The 21,217-nt window shown below is 39.8% G+C and overlaps 1 protein-coding gene across 2 annotated transcripts in view; it reads left to right on the top strand.

Annotated features, from left to right (window-relative positions):
* PPP2R5A (protein phosphatase 2 regulatory subunit B'alpha) overlaps positions 1-19,052 on the top strand; it is a 91,036-nt gene extending 71,984 nt beyond the window's left edge. The window contains exons 7-13 of one of the 2 annotated variants that reach the window (XM_059718011.1): positions 1,644-1,752; positions 3,935-3,988; positions 11,753-11,803; positions 13,228-13,347; positions 13,439-13,566; positions 16,961-17,062; positions 17,753-19,052. In XM_059718011.1, the coding sequence (XP_059573994.1) occupies positions 1,644-1,752; positions 3,935-3,988; positions 11,753-11,803; positions 13,228-13,347; positions 13,439-13,566; positions 16,961-17,062; positions 17,753-17,888 (700 nt within the window). In that variant the 3' untranslated portion in view covers positions 17,889-19,052. The remainder of the gene's footprint in view (positions 1-1,643; positions 1,753-3,934; positions 3,989-11,752; positions 11,804-13,227; positions 13,348-13,438; positions 13,567-16,960; positions 17,063-17,752) is intronic. The other variant, XM_019483198.2, reaches the window with a different exon arrangement.
* The last annotated feature ends 2,165 nt before the right edge of the window (positions 19,053-21,217 follow it).

The following is a 21,217-nucleotide window of genomic DNA, read 5'->3' as shown; positions in this document are numbered from 1 at the left end:
GGGAGTACAAGCATGACCCTTCCCTGATTCAGTCCCATGGGAGGAAGGGGAGGCATGGGGGTGTGTGGCCCAGCTCTGACCCACCATTTGGGGTTAGGAATTTGGCAGCAGAGGAAGATGGCCGTATTAATTGCCACTGGTCCCCTTTCACCAAATTTTCTGATGTGTGGGGAGTCCGATAAACTGAGTGCAATGGCTCCCATAGACCAGAGGTTGAGCATCTTATAGATCGTTCTGTAGAACATCCCCCAATAGAACATTTGGACTAAGTCTTTTCTCCTTTTAATTGCTCAGCTTTCCCATGTCAGTATCTTTGCACTGGAATTTGTCCAGCATTTTAGAATTTAGATCTATTCTAACCCAACAAGGTTTACCAACAAGTTTCCAGCAGCTCACATTAATAATTGTTAAAAACAGTGAGAGCTGTTGGGAGATGCAGCTTCAGCAGTGAGAACCATTTAATTGGATTTGCTGTTCAGTGGATGGATCTACACATGCAGTTAGTGCACATGAATAAACTCAAGTGGTGTGCCCGGTAGCAATGAACTCCGAAGCAATCAGCTCCGGACTTTATTCATGCACAGCGTGTGGAGCCGGGTCAGAGTAGGCTTGTCTAGCAGGGGGCCTGGAGTGGTCAGTGTCCCAGCCTGGGGCTGCTCCCCCTGGCTCCACGTGCTACAGAGGGGCTGGCTGGGGCACGAGGGAGCTTCATTGTGGGGCTAGCAAGCAGGCAACCCCTGCACTGAAGCACCCTCATGCCCTAGCCATCCTGGGCAACATCTGCACGTGTGCTGCAGCAGTATAGTACTTGCGGAGTAAATTAGTTTACTGCAGCCTAATAACGGTGCACGTGTAGATGTGAGATGTTTACTGTGTAGTGAACTAGTCAGCTGTACAGTAAACATCTTGTGTAGATGTGCTCAGTGTGTTTAATTAAAACCTTTACAGAAATTATTGGTTTTTTTACAGGAATGTTGTCTACAGTATAAGGCTGCAAGTAATTTTAACACTGGGTGAACAGAGTCAGTGAGGAGTTTTGTTAAATTTTGCTGGTGTACACATACCACTGTTTACTTAAACTTGAAAGAGGACCTAAATATCTAAGGTGAAAATGAGCTGACCATTTCCCTCTAATCTCCATATAAAAAAACAAAGCAAAATGCCAAATAAGCAATTTTTTTCACTATTTGTGAAGGATAACGGTATAAATCTTTTTGCAGGTCACCTTTAAACTATTTGTGTGATCAGTTTGTTCCTCTTTATTATGCCTTGCTAAATTCTGTATTTAAACTGCAAGATATTATTGAAGATTAGGGAGGGTTTTTTTGGCTTAAGGCAGGCGGGAAGCACCAACCTGATTTAAAGAGGGAGAAACGTATGCATTTTACTGTAGAATTATGAAAAATCAGAGAATAACTGAACTTGCTTGCTGTGGAGGCTGGTAACTGAGGCATGGCCTGTATTTTATGATGGGCTTCAGGTAGAAAAGTAATTACTAATACATGTATTTCTAAAGATAATTTTTATCTGTAACATAAAACTTTGAGTAGGGTCATTCTCAGTCTTCTAACTAAAAAAAAAAAATCAAGTGGTTTTTTTTTTTTTTTTAAAGTGAAATAATTGGGTTTAATCATGTTTTTCAGTATTATCAATGGTTTTGCACTGCCATTGAAAGCAGAACACAAACAGTTCCTTATGAAGGTTCTGATTCCTATGCATACTGCTAAGGGATTAGCTTTGTTTCATGCACAGGTATGTTTTCAGAAACATTGTTGAATATAATGTATTTTCATATTAATCTTAAAATTCTTTCTATAGCTGGGACAAAAGGTTGAGAGTTTAAATATTCTTTCACAATATGCATGTTAAAATTTCAAATGATTAAAAATGCTGTTTTAGTCCCTGACAAATCTAGATTGTTAATTCTGTCATAATTTTTAACACATTTTTATCAGTGGAAGAGAAGAATGGTGTTTTAATGAACTGTCAACTTGAAACTGGAAATTTTTTGCCTGTTACTGCTTTGTCATAGATTAAAAACTATTTTAGCTCAGTGCTTTTGTTGTTTGTTCTTCACATAATATAAATTCAGTTTGCAAAAGAGTGGAAAGATCTTGTGCGTGTTCCGGTACAAAACAGAAAAAAACAGAAGGACATTTTCCTTTTCTGGATTTAAACTGTTCACATAAAACCATTCCAATTGGTCTAGGAAATGCACATTACAAAACATATTAAAAAGAGAAATAGGATAAAGCTGTTTGGATATGTTACAGATTACGTAGCTCTATAGAAAAAAATGGAACTTGACATTTAAAGTAGGAATTCAATCTCTTATATTTGAGAAATACTGCATAATTTTTCTAAATATACAGTACTTCAATGCAGAATGAATATTCTGTAAATTTACAAATAAGTCCATTTTTAAGATGGCTCTTTTAGGCAAGTTAGCCTGTGTTAGCCTTTTTGCTTTGACCTTAACAGAGTAACATACTCTTTAATTTCCCTTGTAGTTACCTTATTGCAACTTGGGGGTCTAGGCTACATCAGAAGAAATTGAGTTGTAGATAAGTTATTAACTATCATACCTAATTGTTATGATTTTATAATCTTATCGCAGGGGTGGGCAATTATTTCAGGCGGAGGGCTGCTTACTGAGTTTACTGCAGGCCATCGAGGGCTGCATGACAGGCAGCCAGGGGCAGATAAATATTAATTTTCTACATTTTTTAGGGGTCCCGCAGGCCAGATAGAATGGCCTGGTGGGCCACATTTTGCCCACCCCTGTCTTACAGGCTGAGTCAGCTCACCAGTTCTTTGAACCATTAGGGTATCAGAGGTAACTCAAGCAGTAGCCTTTCCTCTGTCACTACTTAGCATGCAAGAACTCTCTTGGTTATATTGAGTTGGTGGTATATGAGACTGGACACGTCAAGAGTTCTCATTGGAAGATTGCTAGTTCAAACTATCACTGTTCTTTATTAATTCTATGATTTCATGCTGTCTTGGGCATCAGTACCAGAAAGGCTCCCTGGGGCACCTGATGCCTCATCTGTATTTCATTCACATTGAGCCAGCAGTATAGTAGGAGCTCTTAAAATGTGGTGGCAATTGAACTTGCAGTCCATCATGCCTCTACAACATAGCCTTCTACAGTGATAAATTGTTTGCAGGTTAAGGAGCAGATTGAGCAGTACATTTGGTCTGCTTTATGGTGCTTTGAAGATGCAAAGCACCTGTAAATATAATTAACTACCTAGTGTGCTCTGGTTGCTTTATGTTGCCTTTATTTACTGATGAATCTACTCATCAGGTTAAAAATTAAGTTTAATAGTACAGATAACTAAACACTGGAAATTTCCTTTGGTAATACCCTATTTGGGTTTATTGTTTTTTCCATGTGGTCTGTATAATGAGCAAATACTATAAACCCAAACAATTCAGTATTAAGTTTTATACTTAAATCCAAATGTGAAGTCCACAAATGCACATGTAAGGCACCTAGGAAATCTTAGTTATGTCCTGCAGTTCATTATGAAATACTGGGGAGAAAATCTCTAATCTTAGCCTAATCAAATCCAGGTTTGTATGGTTTCAAAACTGGATGGAATTCTTTCAGTATATTAACTGAAAAATCTGAACATAGCAATGTACATATATAACCCAAGCTACTACAGTGCATGTACATAAAAAGTTACAGAAAGATGAGCGAGTGTGAACTTGCAGCGTCTTCTATTCCATAGCAAATGTCTACATACATGCTCTTACCCTGTGATAGATAGGACATTAACTCACCTTTCACTGAAGACAGAGTAAACTACCTCACATTCTCAGCAGGGTGGGAGCATTTTGAATATTCATCAGTTTACAGCCCCAGTTGTTTAAACAGGCAGTGTCAGTTTAAAATATTTAAATAACAATTTTACTTGCATTTTAGCTGGCCTATTGTGTTGTACAATTCCTGGAGAAAGAAACAACATTAACAGAACCAGTAAGTGTTTTTCCATCTCATTTTTTTTTTTTTTTTGTAGTTTCAATCTAAACTCAAGTATTTCAGTTAAACTTTCATAAATTAGAAATAGCTAAACCGCTGAGATTGTGACGGGGAGAAAATCTCTTTCTTTCTTTCTCTCTCTTGCTGTCTTTCTTTCGCTCACTTGCTCGCTCTCGCTTGCTTGCTTGCTCTCTCGTTCACTTGCTCGCTCAGTTTCTCACTTGCTCTTTCTCGCTGTCTTGTTCCCTTGCTCACATGTGCTCTTTCTTGCTCGCGCGCTTTCTCACTCGCGCCCACTCTTTTGCTCTCTTATTGGAATTTCTATACAGACAGAAATTTCAGTAGTATGACATTTATGTTGTGCTCCAATTGGCAGGAGAAGTAGAATGAAAAGTTCAGAAACAATTTTACTGAAGTATAGATGCTCTATTTTGACAAAGCAAAATGTGTTGGCACTCCAAATTCAAAATGTTTTATTTCCCTGCTTTTTTATATTTATTTGTGTTTTCATAGCTGCTGCAAAGCTTCCTGAGAACAATCATTCATGTCCCATAGATCCCTTCCCCACTGCACTCTCCCATTCTCTTCCTTGAGCCTGGGCAGTCTACATCTCTGTAGTGAAGCATAGTAGTACTTCAGCTAGAGAGGAAACTGCAGTGTATCAGAGGAGATACAGTCTGACCAGGCCTGCGGAAGAGAATACTGACATAAGGTATTGCCAAATATTGTAACAACGTATATTATTGTTGAATCAACCACAATGTAATTTAGTTCAGGGTAATTCAGCCCACTTTGTAGTAGTAGCACTTGCCTCCAGAAAACTTCAGTGGTGCAGAAACTATGGTTTTGACAATTTTCTGACCAACTGTCTTTACAGTATAGGTTTGTTTTAAATGACTCAACTAAAATGTTGGTTTTCAAATCAGAAGGAAAACGAAACTGGTATTTATTTAGACAATAATGCTGAAATGTGTGCAGCAATTGCACAGTGTTGCCTTAAAAAGTAAAAGATGGAGCAAATAACGAAGTCCGAGCTTCTTGGTAAGTTGGAAATGATGCTCAGAGAGTTCGTGACTCAAAATTCAAATTTAAAATAATAATAATAGTCTAATCTCTGTAGCTGAAGAAAACCTGAACAAGATGCAGATCAGTGCTGTTTTCTTCCTGAGCAGGGTTCATATTTCTTAGTTACTGCCTCAGGCTGTGTACATTTCTTAATTGGATTAAATCTAGAGTTTAAAAGTTATTTAAAAATCAACTTTATTTAACTGACTATTTTAGCAGGTGTATGCAACAGTGTCCTACAATCACAAACTGTCTCCCTGAGTAAAAAGAAAAAGCTCCGGCTTCCCATGAGATCTTCCAGCTTAGTCTTTGACAACTTTTATGTTACAGTTGTACATAGTCAAAACAAAGAACTTTGTATCAGAATTTGACTGTGGGGACAGCATAATATGAATATAAATTTGCAGTGCTTATTTTATTTTCTGAAATTACATATGAAAGTAAAACTTTTTAAATCAAGCTGCAGTAAAATTTCAAGATTGCTGCATAACATTCCATAACACACATTATGGAATGTGTGACTTTGTCCCGGACCTAGGTCCAGGTTTACACAGAGCATTCTGTTGGATATAATGGGGGATCTACCACACAGGGGAGCTAAATTTTCTCACCAGATTCCCTAAATCCTGCTTTTATTTTAATTTCTTCAGTGTCCATGAAATACCCCATGAAATTCCCATCCTTTTCAGTATTAAAAAAAAAACATAATTAAGGGGCCTCATTCAAAATATTTAGACATTCTTGGTAGATTTTTATTTTGTAGGTAGCCTCTGTCTGTGGCTAGGCTTCAACTGAGGCAGCTTAGAATCCATCCCATTTGTACAGGGAAGGGAGAGTTTGCAAATGGCTTCATCTCTGGTTTCTCAGGTTTTGACTATTTTCTCAGGTTCCATCTACCTAGCCTTTACTACTAGTTTTCCTCAGTGCCTGGATGCAGGCTGGACCTCGGTCCTGGGTTCCCTGGGTCCCCAAATTGCTATGGTCATGCTCCAGGGAACATGCTCAGAGAACATGTACAGCAAATTAACTGATTCCTCTTTTAAAGGAGGAAGCTTTAAAGTAAAGAGTGTTTGTGGGGTGGGGATGGACCCGATGATCTGTAAAGTCCCTTCCAGCCTCCAAGAACTATGAAATTATGAAAGCACATCCCATTAAGGCAAGGAGATTGAAAACGAAGGTACTTGGCTTCAAGAAAATGTCAAATTCAGTGGCAAAAAGGTGGAATTCCATGGCCTCTTAAAAAAATATTATGTGTATGGCCAGACAAATCCACAAGGCTCTGAGATGAATCAAGGAGGCATTTTTTTGTTTGTTTTGTTTTTACCTTGGAGAGAGATGCTTTGGAAGGTCAAGGAAAGAACATTGGATTGTACATTTCTGGCCCATAGGGCATAGTGATTTTTGGGGGGGGGGGTTGGTTTAGAGCTGAAATGCTGAAGCACAGTTGTGCAGCAGGTAGATTCTCCAGCTGTGTGAGCACAGGGTCCTGCATATAGCTGACAGAACTGTGCCACAGCTAAAAGGCGGGGTGGGGGGATGGGCTAATTCAGGGATACATGTCAGAAATGCAAATATGTGCTAAAGGTTACATTTGTACATAGCAAATGATGAAGCACAAGAACTCTGACTTATATATTGTACTACTACTTTCAATGAATGTTACCCACTATCAGATGTTGTGCTTCTGCCCAACGTAGGGTAGAATTTAGCTCTGTGTTTGAGGCCTAGTTAAAGTTCTAAGGAAGATGAATGGGTTCAAACAGCATACAACCCATCCAGCAAGAATAAACTGTAGTAAAAATGTTTTGCTGCTTAAATAAGCAGTTGAAATTGTAACTGTATGTGGGACATATTAAGCAAGGTTTCATTTTGCTTACTTGTTTTTCATGATGAAACTGCACTTTAAACTGAAATAGTTCATATGTCCTTTCCCAAAGTACTATCACTATTTTAATAGTCTTAGAAGTTACTTATAAGAATATATAATTACATAATGCAAGCTGTTTTGGGGAAAGGAAGAACTTTTTAATACTATTATACAAAGTACTGCTGAAACACCATCTGGGATACTATGTACAGCTTTGGTCCTCTGTTCAGGAAGGATGAATTTAAACTAGGGGCAGAGAAGGGCCATTAGGCTCGTATTCCTCTTATGATTCTGTCTTACAAGAAGAAACTGAAAGAGCTTGGCTTATTTAGCATAGCAAAGTGAAAGCTTGGTGGGGACCTGATTGCTTTCTATCCATACTTCAGGATGAGTAAATACTAAGGAAGAAAAACAACTAGAGGATAATTTTTGAACAAGAACCAGAAAGGTTCTTGTACAAAAATATTGGCCACAAGTAAATTTAGATTGCAAATTGGAAGTTGTCTAACATCAGAGGAATGAGGTCCTAGAAGAGACTACCGGCAGCAGTAGTGGGAGCAAAACAACAAAGTGATCTGCGCTTGGAACGCCATCAGCTTATCAAAGGGGATCATGTGACATGATTGCCAGAAACAGCAGATGACAATTGGTCTCAGTGCTCCCCAGAGATCCTTTCTAGCCATATGTTCTTGCCAAAGAGGAAGAAGCAAAAATGAACAAATCCTTTACTTAATCCCTAGTTCTGCATTCGGGTCTGTATGAATGATTGGTTCTGTTGACTTCCATGCAGGTTTCATGTTGGTTAAGTTTTTTATATGTAGGTACATCCTAGCAGGATCAGCATGAAAAGTAACTATGGTCATCACTTAGGCTAAGTACAGACAGTCAAAAAGCCCCAGGCTGAATCAATTCAATCATTGCAGGTTTCTCTAAACTGCATAGATTGAACCAATAAGCAAGTGAATGGACACTCACTTTTGAAATCAGAAAGGCAGCCAGACCCCTGCAGTTGCTCATACCAGTAGCCGGGGGACAAAAGAGCATGTCTCCCACCCTGCCAAACATTGCCAAAGGCACCTGAATGCAGCTGAGCAGAGCTTATCTTTGATTAGCTGCCCAGCACATGCCCCTTGCAATCCCTCCCTCCCTCTCCCGCTGGGTAGGGGTGAAGAGAGGAAAGCCCCACTGCAGGCTACCTCCCCCCCATGCTAGGCAAATTCTGGCTGGGGGTGGGGGGGGTTCCCCCCACACCCCCTCCTCAGCCAGCCCTAAGGCTGAGGAGGGGATGTGGCTGGGGGAATTGGCCAGCTCTGGGTGGGTGGAGGGAGGGAAGAAAGCCCTGCTGTGGGTCTAGTGCCAGGAAGGGGGTGGAAGTTTCCCCCATGCCCTCTCCTGAGCTGGCTGGAGGAGTGATAGTGTTCCAGCTAGGAAGTAGATGGGTGGTGTGGGCCCTGCTCCCCTGGAACAGACAGCATAGTCTAGAGCTGCAAAGCATCTTGGGATGCTGGGGGAGTGTGAGTTAACTTGAACCAGGAGGGGATCTGGGACAGAGGTTCTATGAACTGGTTTGACCTAAATCAGTGAAGTCTGATACTGCATCCAACCAGGTTTATCTTAAACCAGTTTTGGCTATTTTGAAAGTGGTTTAAATGTGCTGAACTTCTGTTTTGTTACAAGTTTAAACCAGTTTCTTATCAGTTAAACCAGTTTGTGTAACTTCTATCCCTACAGTACAATTAGTATAATTACTCAGCATGGAAAGAACAGTAATTATACAGATCATAGAAAAATAAAACATTAAGAAATGTAATACCTCCAAACACAGAAAATGCAAGTGTTAAGGTCTGACAGGGAAACAGAACCCAATTTATATTTTGTCAACCTTATTAGATCAACTGATGCAGTAGAATGGCTTTCTTTACATCTTGCTTTTTTTTTAAAGCATGGACTGACACTTAGGGTCAGTTTAGAGGACATTCAATCTGAGTTGTTAGTGTGCCTCAGGTCAATCCTGACATTTGCAGAGCTGACAAGTAGAGTTTGTTACCTAGCCCTACTAAGCACTAGCCTTGAAATTTATAGAAGGCTTGTTTCTGTGAGAATCAGGCTAGACATGCAATTCCTGTAAGTAATAGGAATCAACCAACAAGTATATAATGCTGTAAGTGAATTCCACTCTGCATGAAGCCTTATATGACCAAAAGAGGTCGTAAAATTAGAGTACCAGTTTGTATGAAGATTTTGTCTAGTGTGAGCAGATAGTCAGTAGCTTGTATGTTAGGGTTTAGTGTCTCTTGATGAAAACAACACTTTTTAGATATGTAGGACTTGCTAAAAACCTGCTCCTTGTTATGGCATCATGTTTTTTTTATGGAAGGTAATATTCCCGTAGGCCATACTTGGAATATTAGTCCTTGGTAAATACCTAATTACCTATTCAAGTTGAGACAGAAATGTCAAAGATAATAATGACAATTCACATTAAAGTATATGCAGTGCTTTCACTAAAATAAATGATGGAAGCTTCTAAACTTTTAATTCATCCTCAGTTTCATGCACTTGAGAACCTGATGTTAATCAGTTCGTGTTCCAGGTAGAGGTATATAGCTGCTTCTTGGTATTTCTTTATATCATTCTTTGTCAAACATGAATTGTCTGACAATTTTTTGCTCAGGTTGTTTGGTGGACAGAACAGGAAATCAGAAGAATGAGTCGTCATACATTTGTTTGGGATTTTTGGTTTAGAAATTTAAAAAATCTAAATATCACAAGTTCCAACAGTCCATAACCAAGTCAGTGAATTTTAAGCTAAGTAACAGAAAATAATTGATGACTTTAAATTGTTTATTTACATAAACAGATTTAAAATTGTAAATCCAGGGAAACTAGCACAGTTATTTTAAATAAGGCTGAATCTACTACCTCTGTTTGTGAGGGTGGAAATAAAAAAAAAATTATTAAAGGAAAATATGCAATTAATCTCAATGACATTTAGGGGTTCATGTTCCTTCTTTTTTCTATACTGTCTGTCTTGATCCCTACACTTGGAACATCAAAATCCTCAGAAAGGGAGTGCCGTTCGCACATTACAGATAGCTACAGGCTGCATCAGGCTGCAAGGGTTACAGCTCTATTTGATTTGGCTGAGACTTCATTTCTTTACCAAGGGCTTAGCGGCAATGATTGTGTTAAGTTGCCCCAGTGTTCCCTTGTTGAGATGACTCACTTATTAAAGTTTGATATCCACAAGAGATTTGTTCTTCTCTGCATATAACTTGCTTCCTTTTCATGTATCTGAGCTTGGGACTTTCCTGGTCGATCTTCTAAATTAATGATGTACAGATGCTCATGGCAACATCCAAAAAAGGACTTAGATGCCTGGCCCTCTGAATAGAATCAGAAACCTAAAATTAGGTACTTGGCATTAGAGTAGACACTTGAAAAGGGCAGTACAAAAATAAGGAAAAAAAAAGGTTTTGTGATCAGCCTTAGAAATAAGTCTCCCTATGAGGTTCTATGATTTTTATTTCACACTGTCACTCAGTTTTTGCTTTTTCCTAAAATTTATAATGCACTTGTAGACTTATGCTGTCTGCAGCAGACTAGATAACAAGAGAGTCAAGCAATTTAAAACAAAGCCTTTTCACAAAATCTCCAAATTGCATGTCAGTCTTGACAAAACAACATAGAGAATCAATCTTTGTTCAAAATAGATTAGTCATTCTTTTTATTCACTCCTGCTGTGATAAACAGTGTGCAACTGGACCAGAAAATGGGAGGACCTTTTCTTGAAGTCAGAATCTACAGTGTGCCTGAAAAATGTCTCTATGTCTAAAATATGTAAAGCTGTTACATGAAACCTCAGATTACCCTTTAGTCAGCTCTCAGTTTTTGAGTTAAATATGCCAACCAGATGTTTGTTTCTAGAGCAGTTCTTCATTCTTAAATATTTCCATCTTCCTTCAGGGAGTAGTAATTTCTAGCTGTGCCCAGGGGTCCTTACCAGTTTCGTAGAAGGTCGTTTCCAATGGAGTTTTCTGAATCTTTTCTTAAGGTGCCAAAACACTGAAAACTAAATAACAGAAAGGAATAGAAGGTAGTTGGGACAGTGGTTCCTTTACTTAGCCTTGTATCAGTTTGGACCTGTGGAAACAGCTGTGCATAGACCAAAAGACAGTGCTTTTTAGAGGATCTCTGGGGCTTGAGATGCAGAGGCAAATATTAGAAGTATTATTCTCCAGAGAGAATATGTTCTGAGAAATTAGGTACAGGTGAATAATCATGGGAAGTTTTAACACCGTACCAGTTAATACATCCACTAGTGGGGCTTTAGGAAACCTTAACTGTATGGATGTTCTAAAAACTTGAAGCAGTAAAAATTTGTGAGCAAAGCTATTGAGGTATTCTAAACACAAGGGAAAATACTGTATTTTCTCTCATATAACAAACCCTGGACTAAGATATGCACCTTATTTTTGAAAAGCGAATCAAGGGGGAAAAGATCTATTCTTGTAGTGAGGGAGTGAGTAGCAGCAGCTAGGGGGCTGAGCCTGCTCACTGTTCTGCTCCCTATGGATCATATGCAGATTTTACTTGTATTTTTGCCCAGCAAACAGCAGAAACTTCTTACTGTATGTGAGACAATGTGATACATGTCAAATGACACACAACAGTATTTGCTTATTAAAACAGCCACACTTTCACCCCACCCTTGAACTACAGGTTTGAATAAGAAAATTATGTTATTTTAATATTAAAAAATCTAGTTCAGTACATAATAGAAACTTGCTCTGGTTTAACTTGTTTTTAATTTTATGTTTGTAATATAGGTTATCAGAGGATTGCTCAAATTTTGGCCAAAAACTTGCAGTCAGAAAGAGGTTGGTTTTGTTACTTGTGTGTTAACAAATCATTCTCCTGTACTGATATAAAACGTAGTGCTGCAGGTTCAAGTGCTTTACTCCAGGTGCTTTTTCTGGGATCTTGGAGGATTCTTTCTGGTTCTGGAGGATTTCTCAGGGCACTGGTATACCGTGTGCAAATTGTGCATATGTAGTTACTACTTTGTGTTAAATTTGACAGTGTTGTTAATTGGTGAAAAGTTATTGCATATGTTTATCAGTACAGAATTCTAGGATACATACTATCATTTGGAGCAGTATTTTGTTTAAGTCTTGTTTACATGGAAGGCATCATTACTCTTTTCCCTAAGGAAATGTGAAAGCTTAATAAAAATACTTTATTGGTTAGGATAAATCCAGTCCGTCTGCATTGTGCTGACTTTGAACACTATGAAATTTGATAAGGTTTTAGTCAGCGGCTGAAACTTTAAATAAAATATATGTCACTATTAACAAACAAATTCTACATAGTATTTTTTGTATAGGTACAATATTATATATAATTCTTAAACATATTTATTTCATATGCTGAAATTACTTAGAAAATGGTCTTGTAAAATCCATTTCTGTGATTGACTATATCCCATGTTATTAAATGTAAGCTAATTGGGAGTTTGGTAGCTTTATTTGCCAGCAAACCCCTCTATAAAAGTGTTATTCTTTAAGACTTCTGTATGTCAGCCACCTTGGATTTTCTTGTACCATCTGTATGTTGTTATAGTCAAGGCAATTTAAAACTGAAATGAAGCATTTGTAGTTTGAGAAGTTACTGTAGAGGGTATCTCAGACGAAGAGAATTCAGAATGATCCTTTGAGGCCCCTTCTGAAGAAATTTAAAATATGCTGGATTTATTTTTTTAACCTTCAAAACACATTTATAAAATATGATTTTAAAGCTTTTAAAGCAGCTATTCAGAAGAGGAAATCCAAGATGGTTGCTGTATTCCTGGCAACTAAAACATTAAGTAACACCCCTTTCCAAAAATGTAAGCTAAGAAAAATTACAAATTGAAATAAAATACCTTGTGGAAATGTAATAATGTACCACAGTCTTTGCAACATGCTTGACTTTGGGTACACTGCTTTAGTACTTTTTTCATTTGGCATCCTCAGTCTAGCCATACTATAGATCAGTGGTTCCCAGCCTTTTTTTCCCATGACCTGCTGCTAGGAGCAGAGTGCAGCAGCAGTGGCCCAGGGGCAGGGGTGGGGGAGCTCCCGGCACGCGGCACAGCACAGCTCATCTTTTGTGTGTGGTGCCGCCAGCATTGCCTGCACAACCCTCATTTAGGTCGCGACCTGGGGTTGGGAACTGCTGCTGTAGATGCAAAAAAATTATATGGTACTTCTAAATTATATATATATATATAAATAAAAATATAAAAGTCTTTCTTTATAAACAGGTAATGTTTTTAGGTGAAATTGAAGAAATCTTAGATGTAATAGAACCAACCCAGTTCAAAAAAATAGAAGAGCCTCTATTTAAGCAGATATCCAAGTGCGTGTCAAGTTCACATTTTCAGGTATGAAATGGCATTTTTAGTAGTATTGCAAATGTGATGTTTAAGTTAGCTAGCTGATTTTGTGGTTCTGATTCTGAAATGTGTATTTCAGGTTGCAGAAAGGGCTTTGTACTTCTGGAATAATGAGTACATTCTTAGTCTGATTGAGGAGAACATTGACAAAATTCTACCAATTATGTTTGGTAGTTTATACAAGATCTCCAAAGAACACTGGAATCCGTATGTACACCTATTTAATTATTTATTTATTAGTATTATTAGTAATGAATTCCCATTAGTTTACTTTTGTTTCTTGGGCTTGGATCATGCAGCCCTTTGCACACAGGCTTAAATTAATTTAGGTAAAAAATATAACTGATCCAGATCCTCTTCTACCTCTACCTCTCATACACTTCCTTATCTTGCACACAAATAAGTAGTCAGTTGTAGCAGGAACATGCTTTGCAGTTATTTGAATGAAGGAAATGGATTTGCTTCGTAGCTACATTATGCTGCAGCTGTCTTGGACTCTTATTTATTAGGAACTGAAATTGGCTGGGTAAAGTATCTAAGGATGGTGTTGTGGTTTCTAAATTCATCTGCTCTTCCACATCTGTTAAAAAAATTAGCTAGCAATAGACTTGTAGGAAGGTTGCAATACCTTACTGCATCAGAATCCAAATAAAATACCATGAGCCACAGTACCGTAGCAACATCTATATCAGTAAGTTTATTATTGTCCAACAAGTTAGGAAAGAAAAAGGTTAAGCAAGAAAAAAATGCACATCACATAGTGTCCACCATAGTACAAAAGATTAAAATGACTGTTGAATGTGCATGAACTCAAATGGTAAATCACAATTCCTATTGTGTGAAAAATCCCCAAGATAAAGAGGTGTGTGTTTTTCAGTGACTAAAGTTTTAGAATGAAAAGATTATATATTCCCTGATCTAGAACTAATATTTATTCAGTGTTTCCATGTTTTTAAATGCTTTATTATGAAGACTACTAAAAACGCACTTTGATCATTGCACAAGTAGGAAGCTGATCTGCTTGTCACTTTTATATACTGTATATACCCAAATCCAAGACAACTTCAAATTTAAGATGACCCCTCCCTCCCTCGCAGTATTTAGATTCTTTACATGGAAAATGCATAGATTTGTTATAACCTTCCATGTAAAGAATCTAATTATTGGAGGGTCATCTTAAATTTGTTCCCCCTACCACCACAGCAAGGGTGCTGGTGGCAGGGGAGTTGAGCAGGCATGCCCTGTTTATCACTTCCCAAAGGTGGATAATGGATAGACGCAGGGACAAAGTTGTTATATCTTTAATGTCTTTCCTTTCCAAATTTTTATTTTTTTTTACTTTAAAATTATTTTAAGTGCCAAGTGAATGGCACGCTACAGTCAAACACAAGATTCTTCCCTAGAATGTACAGTCTAAATTGGAACATGCCTTCTTGACTATGGAGGGGAACACTACGATAAGTGTTACAACAGGATCATCTAGGGTGTTTATACACATGCTTCATGGCGGGGGAGGGGGGCGCTTTAATTTAGTGCAGCTCCAAGAGCTGTTCTAATTAAAATGTCTGAAGCATCACGTGTATAGGGCATCCAAATGACATAGGGCATGTCAAATGAGCTTTAGTTAAAGTGCCTCCACCACCATTTTTCAGCATGGGGACGCTGATGCATGTAATGCTGGGGTCTGCAGGAGCACGGTGATTACCACGCCCTTGTATAGGTGCCCCTAGATCAGCAGTCTACGACTCATGGTTCACAATCAACATGTTGCCCATGAGACCATATGGCATTTGTAGCCACAGAAAACTGCTTTTTACAGTTGCATGTTCCTTCAGGTTCATAGGAAGAATAAGGTATAATGTTGAGCTGCTGAGTGTGGTTACTCCTGGGCCAGCAAGGCTTGAAGGGATTGCTGAGTTAGATGGTTAGATCTAATACGTGCACCCTGGAGGCCCTAAGTCTCCAACATTTCTATAGCTTTATCTAATTCTACTCAGAAAATAACTAGTAGTGGAGGAGTGGTAACTTCACTTTCAGGTGTAATGCCTAGAGTTATTTTTTTTAGAAGGAAATTAAAGATAAAGTGTTAATATATTGGAATCCCATGTTTGATTAAGAGCACTTTTAACCTAGAGGAATATACAGGTTTCCCTCACCAAATGCTGGGGTTAGGTTCCTGAAAGTTCCCGTAGTTGGCAAAACTGCGGTTGGCAAGACAAAAGGCGTATGGAGAAAATGGCAGGTGGCGGGCTGATGCACGGCCACAGAAAACCATGGTTATTCAAAAATATATATTGTGGTAGCCAAAATGGTATATAGAATATTAAGCATGGATACTCAAAACTGTGGTTGGTGAGGGAAACCTGTAATTCAAACTTGGAGTACAATAGACACACAAGAAAATGCTCTACAGCTTTTTCAGGCTTGTGTTGATGTGGACTATGTTGACCCAGTTCATAGAATAATAGAAAATGAGGGTTGGAAGGGACCTCAGGATGTCATCTAGTCCAATCCCTTGCTCAAACCAGGGCCATCGCCACCTATGCCATTCCAGACAAAGCTTTGTCAATCTGGGCCTTTAAAACCTCCCAAGGATGGGGATTCCACCGCCTCTCTGGGTAACCTGTTCCAGTGCTTCACCACCCTCCTAGAGAGAGTTTTTCTTAATACCCAACTTAAACCTCCCTTGCTGCAACCTGAAACCATTGCTCCTTGTTCTGTCATCTTCCACCACCAAGAACAGCCCGGCTCCATCCTCTTTGCATCCCCCCTTCAAGTAGTTGAAGGCTGCTATCAAATCACCCCTCAGTCTTCTCTTCTGCAGACTAAATAAGCCCAGTTCCCTCAGCCTGTCCTCAGAAGTCATGTGCCCCAGCCCCCTGAAACATTTTTGTTGCCCTCCACTGGACTCTCTCCAACTTGTCCACATCCTTTCTATAGTGGGGGACCCAAAACTGGACACTACTCCAGATGTGGCCTCATCTGTGCAGAATAGAGCAGAATAATTACATCCTTCGATGTGCTGGCAACACTCCTACTAAGCAGCCCAGTGTGCTGTTAGCCTTCTTGACAACAAGGGCACACTGCCCACCCACAGTACTCTGTGCCCTGTCCACGTGCTTACTCCGTCTGACACCCCTGGACCTGTCTAGTCACCTACCACTAAGGGAGTTTTGGTGAGCTGTTGCAGGTGAGTAGCGGGTACTGATCCAGCTCACAACAGCTCATCAAAACTGCTGAATGGCCTCCCAGCTGAAATAATTTCCTGCCCCTGCTTTAATCAGATCTGAATGTTTTGCAACCTCATGGCATATAAACATTAAAAAAAATCACTTGCTGTGATCGGGGCATATGGAGTCTTCCTTTTTTATTAACTACTTTATAAATGAAGGCCAGGACTCCATGTTTTCCATTTCTATTTAAAGAATCCTTTATGCGTAGGAGAAACCAGACTAAACACCATTTGCTCTTAAATCTCATTAGAGTTATAACAGTCTCAAATACAGTAAGACTGGAACCCAGTATCAAGGTCAGACACTTAACACACGCTAGGAAACAAATATCGTCTCCAGTAATTTGCAGCATTTTCCTTTTGTTATAGGACCATTGTAGCGCTGGTGTATAATGTGCTGAAAACGTTGATGGAAATGAATGGCAAGCTATTTGATGAACTTACAAGCACATACAAAGCAGAAAGGCAAAGGTATTCAACTTAGTTTAAGTGTATGTATTCAGAACGTTTGGAATGCCATCTGTAAAAATAAATAAACACATACATAAAATAGTGAGCAGTGTATGTGCTGGTGCATTGGAAGCTTTACGATGAAACACTTTTATAGAAGACTCTCAGTCAAACTGATTTATTAAAGATTTGGAATATTTTTAAACTAGCTTGAGAACTGGGGAATGGGTGTGACCATATTTATTTGAAAGGTTATGTGGAGAGAGAAGATTGTCAGAGAACTGGTAAAGCAACGCTTTGCACACTCCATTGTCAGATACTCAGTCTCATAACCCTTCTGCATTCGTGAATTTGATTTCCCCCTATTCCCCCCCAAGGTTCTAGATTTCTCACTTTGACTTTCTTTTTGCTAAAAACAAAGACAATTTAGAATGACAGTTTTTTTCTAGAAACACATTTCCTCAAATAAGCCAGCCTTTCTAAGCAGCTGATGCCACACTTGTCATTCAGTACCAAGAGGCTGGACCATCTGTATTCAGCATTGGAAAAATACTGCCCCAGTCTCACCTTCCCCCCCCGTCCCCCCCCCCCCCCCCCGCCAGCTTTAAAAATTGCAAGAGGAATTTGTAGTAAACTTGTAGAAGTGCAGTTACATACATCACATCTGCAGCCTAGATGTATTCAGTAGTGATCTTTTTAATTTTTCTGCAGAGAGAAAAAGAAGGAATTGGAACGGGAAGAGTTGTGGAGGAAGTTAGAAGAACTAAAGCTAAAGAAGGTCTTGGCTGAAAAGCAGAACAGCACTCACAATGTGCTAAATGCACAAAATAATACAAGTGCCAAATAAAAGAAATGATGCCCTCTGCTTGAGAGAGACATACTTTTGTACACTTCTGAACTAGGTAAAAATTGCAAAACAGAAACCTCATCAGTATAATAGAACTGGCCAGCCTTTTTCTCTGGCAAAATGTAAATGAAAAAGCTATGAAATTAAATACAGTAGTTGAATGATACGTCATTACCACAGCATATTGTAAATTTGTCTAATCATTGATATATTGTCACTTTTGAAGTTTCATAGAAATGAATCCATAATGAGTGAGAATAATTATGGGAGTGGTGAGAATTATGACTTGAATTTTCTTTTTTGATTGTGTTGCACATAGGTGGTGTAGTCTGCTATGTACATTTTTCCTTGTTTTATACGTGCTTTTCACATTGCTGCATACCTTGGTCGAGATTCTAGAAAAGGCTTCTAGTTCTGTATTTTCTCAAAACTAAAACTAAGCTACATTAATTTTTACCTATAACTTGAGGAGATACCTTATGTGCCCTTCATACCATTACAGATCTCAAAGATATTGCTGTATTGAATACCAGTGAGCAAAGAATCATGCTGTGGGTTTAAATTTTTAATTTAAAAAAGCACAAGTTGGCAACAAGTTGAAGTATGAACATCTAAACTGTTAAAGCGGACCTAGTGCATACTCTGTGTCTGACCTTATACTTGATGAATGTTTTGGTGTCTGCTTACCCCCTCCACATGCTTCTTGCTCCTGGGCCTAGTTGGGTTTGTTTCTCACCTTGCAGCTGAAGATGGAGCTTCCTTTCGAGCCCATTAGTGATGCTCCCAATCAGCCCAAGTGGTCTCTGGAGCAATGCAGTTGTTGCCTATTTTTCTCCCTTCCATCCTCCAGAGCTGCATCCACAGAACTTCCAGCCTCTGCTGGCACAGCGAGAAACTAAATCTAGGATTCCAAACTAGGAGGGCAGAGACCTTGGATTCTATTTCTTGTTTTATTTAAAGAAAATGCAGTATGCTTCTTCAGTGTAAAATGGAAAAAGCGGACTGTAGAAGTCTTGTCTGTTTCACTTGATCAGGTATTTCTCACATCTTTTTGATCAGAGTTACCATTCCAATCTCTTAAATTGCAGTTCTGTGGAAAACTGTTTTGTAATGAGAGCTCTTCACTGGGGGATTGAGCAGCATTCAATAAAGTCTTTGTTTGTATTTAGTGTTGTACTTCACCATCTTTCTGTTCTACCCTAATGACCGGAAAGTATATACAGCGAGTTTTGTGGAACTCTGCAGACAAAATTTAACATTAATGAAAAGCCCCAAGCTATTTAAAATGCAGTTACGGTTAAGAATCAAACCTGGCCAACAAAGGTAGGTGGCTGTGCATCACTCGCATCCAGGTCTTCTGTTTGGTCAGTTACGTTCTCTTCCTAAACTTTCACAATAGGTGATGCATTACCAACAAAGTCCTTGCCTCAGCTGCTTATTGGTTGGTGTACAAGACCTCTGATCTCTGGATAAATGACCTTTTTAACTTTTTTTTTTTTTTAATTTAGTACTACTATTTTTTTAATTTAGTACTAGTATAGAGAAGATTACCTCTTTGTAATCTTCAGTGTTATAGTAAGAGTGCTGTGCTCCATTACTATTTCCTATTGCAGCAGTTTCAAACTCCTTTGGCCCGGGGGGCTCAATGAATGGCACAGGCCCAGGTTGCAGGCCAGATTAGGCTCATAGGATCCCTCCCCACCCTTCCCAGCACACCTGATTCAGTGGCTGCACCAGTCAGTTTGGAACCCATGTTGTGTGTGGCATGGATCCTGGAGTGGCCAGAATAGGTATTTCACATGGCACAGTCCAATCAGAATAGCAGCTGCATGGCTCAGGTGGTCACCGTGTGCAAGAACGCACCATGCATGGCACCTGCTTGGGAGGTGCACACTGCACAGCACCCATTCCAGATGGTCCAGGACCTCTGCCCAGGTACCACAAGTGGCTTGGATCCCAGAATGGCTGGAACAAGTACCATATGCAGTGCAGTCCCAGAGCTGTCTGGGTGGGCACTGGGTGCAGCAACCAGACTGCAGAGAATGGGGTGCCTGTTCAGCCACTCTGGGACCCATGTGTATGTGGCACAAGTCGCAGAACAGCTGGAGCAGCCACTGGATCATCTATGCTGGGGGTAATGGGAAGGAGAGTGAAGTGTATGAATCCTGTGCCACAGATGTGTGCCATGCCCTTGTGGGTCTGATCAGACAGCACTGGGGGCTGGATGGCAAGGGCTCTGCAGGCCGTATATTTGACCCCCCTGCCATCCAGCATTCAAATGGGATATGCTGTTCTTCTGTAGAGTAAGACATTGTTAGGTGGTTGCTTTTCCATTTTTGATGTCGTCTGCTTCTGTATTCCTGAAAAGTAACAGGGCCTACTTCTGATCTTGGGCTTGTTACAGCCTGATGATGCCTTGAATAAATAAGCATGATGCCTTGCAGGCCTCTAATTTCCTTTAGAAGGACTGTACTTTGATAGGATGTGACATCAGACAGGGTGAGTTTGTTTGCTTGTTTTTTTTAATAGTCTGGTTCTGGTACAAGTCCGTTGCTCTTGAGTCACGCCCTTAAGTCAAGGTGCCTGAGAGGAATGTGTGCTGCCTTGGTGCTCAGCAGCTATCAGGCTGCGCTTTGGCTCTGGGAGGGAAAAGGGAGCAAGTCCAAGCTTGCCTGCATCCCCTTCTTGCTGAGCAGGAGGCCTTCTGAAGCTGTTAGCACCTTTTCTTTTCTTTTTTTAATTTTGGGGTGGCTATGTCCATACCATATATGGAGTCTGAGAGAGAAAGGTGTGTGGCTTAGGTGCTTGGTGGCATAAGGGATGATTTACTGTGGGCAGGTGAAATAGCATGAGCTCAAGCTTTCTCATGCCCCTTTCCTGTAGGGCTGTCCTGCTGGGGCTGCTGAGCCAGGTTGCTTTTCCTTGAGTCAAGCACAGCTCAGATAAGCTCCTGACTGGGGGTGCAAAGGGCAAGGTTCAGGATTGGGAGCCAAAGCCCAAATCCTAGGCCCTGCCTCACTCTGAGGGTTTGGCTTGCCTGTATGTATGGATGGCTTCATATAACCAGAATCTAGTTGGGTACCAGCAGTGCCTGAGGCTTGTCCCAGTTCTTTGCAAGTCCATCAGCCTAACAAGGGGTGGAGTGAAAGTGAAGTCCATGCAGCATACAGCCAAAGCCCAGGGGCTACCTTGGTGACTTGTCAAGATTTCTGGCCATCTCAGCCAGCAGCCCTCATGCCTGCATGGAAGCATTTCAATTTGGGCCATATCATATCAGGAATCTGAAAGAGAAGAGCGAGTAGCTTTGGTCCTCAGTAGCACAGAGGCTT

Source organism: Alligator mississippiensis, chromosome 1, assembly GCF_030867095.1.
Source record: "Alligator mississippiensis isolate rAllMis1 chromosome 1, rAllMis1, whole genome shotgun sequence".
NCBI classification, from domain to species: Eukaryota; Metazoa; Chordata; order Crocodylia; family Alligatoridae; genus Alligator; species Alligator mississippiensis.
The sequence above is the reverse complement of the archived record's forward strand: the minus strand, read 5'-3'. Positions and strand labels throughout refer to the sequence as shown.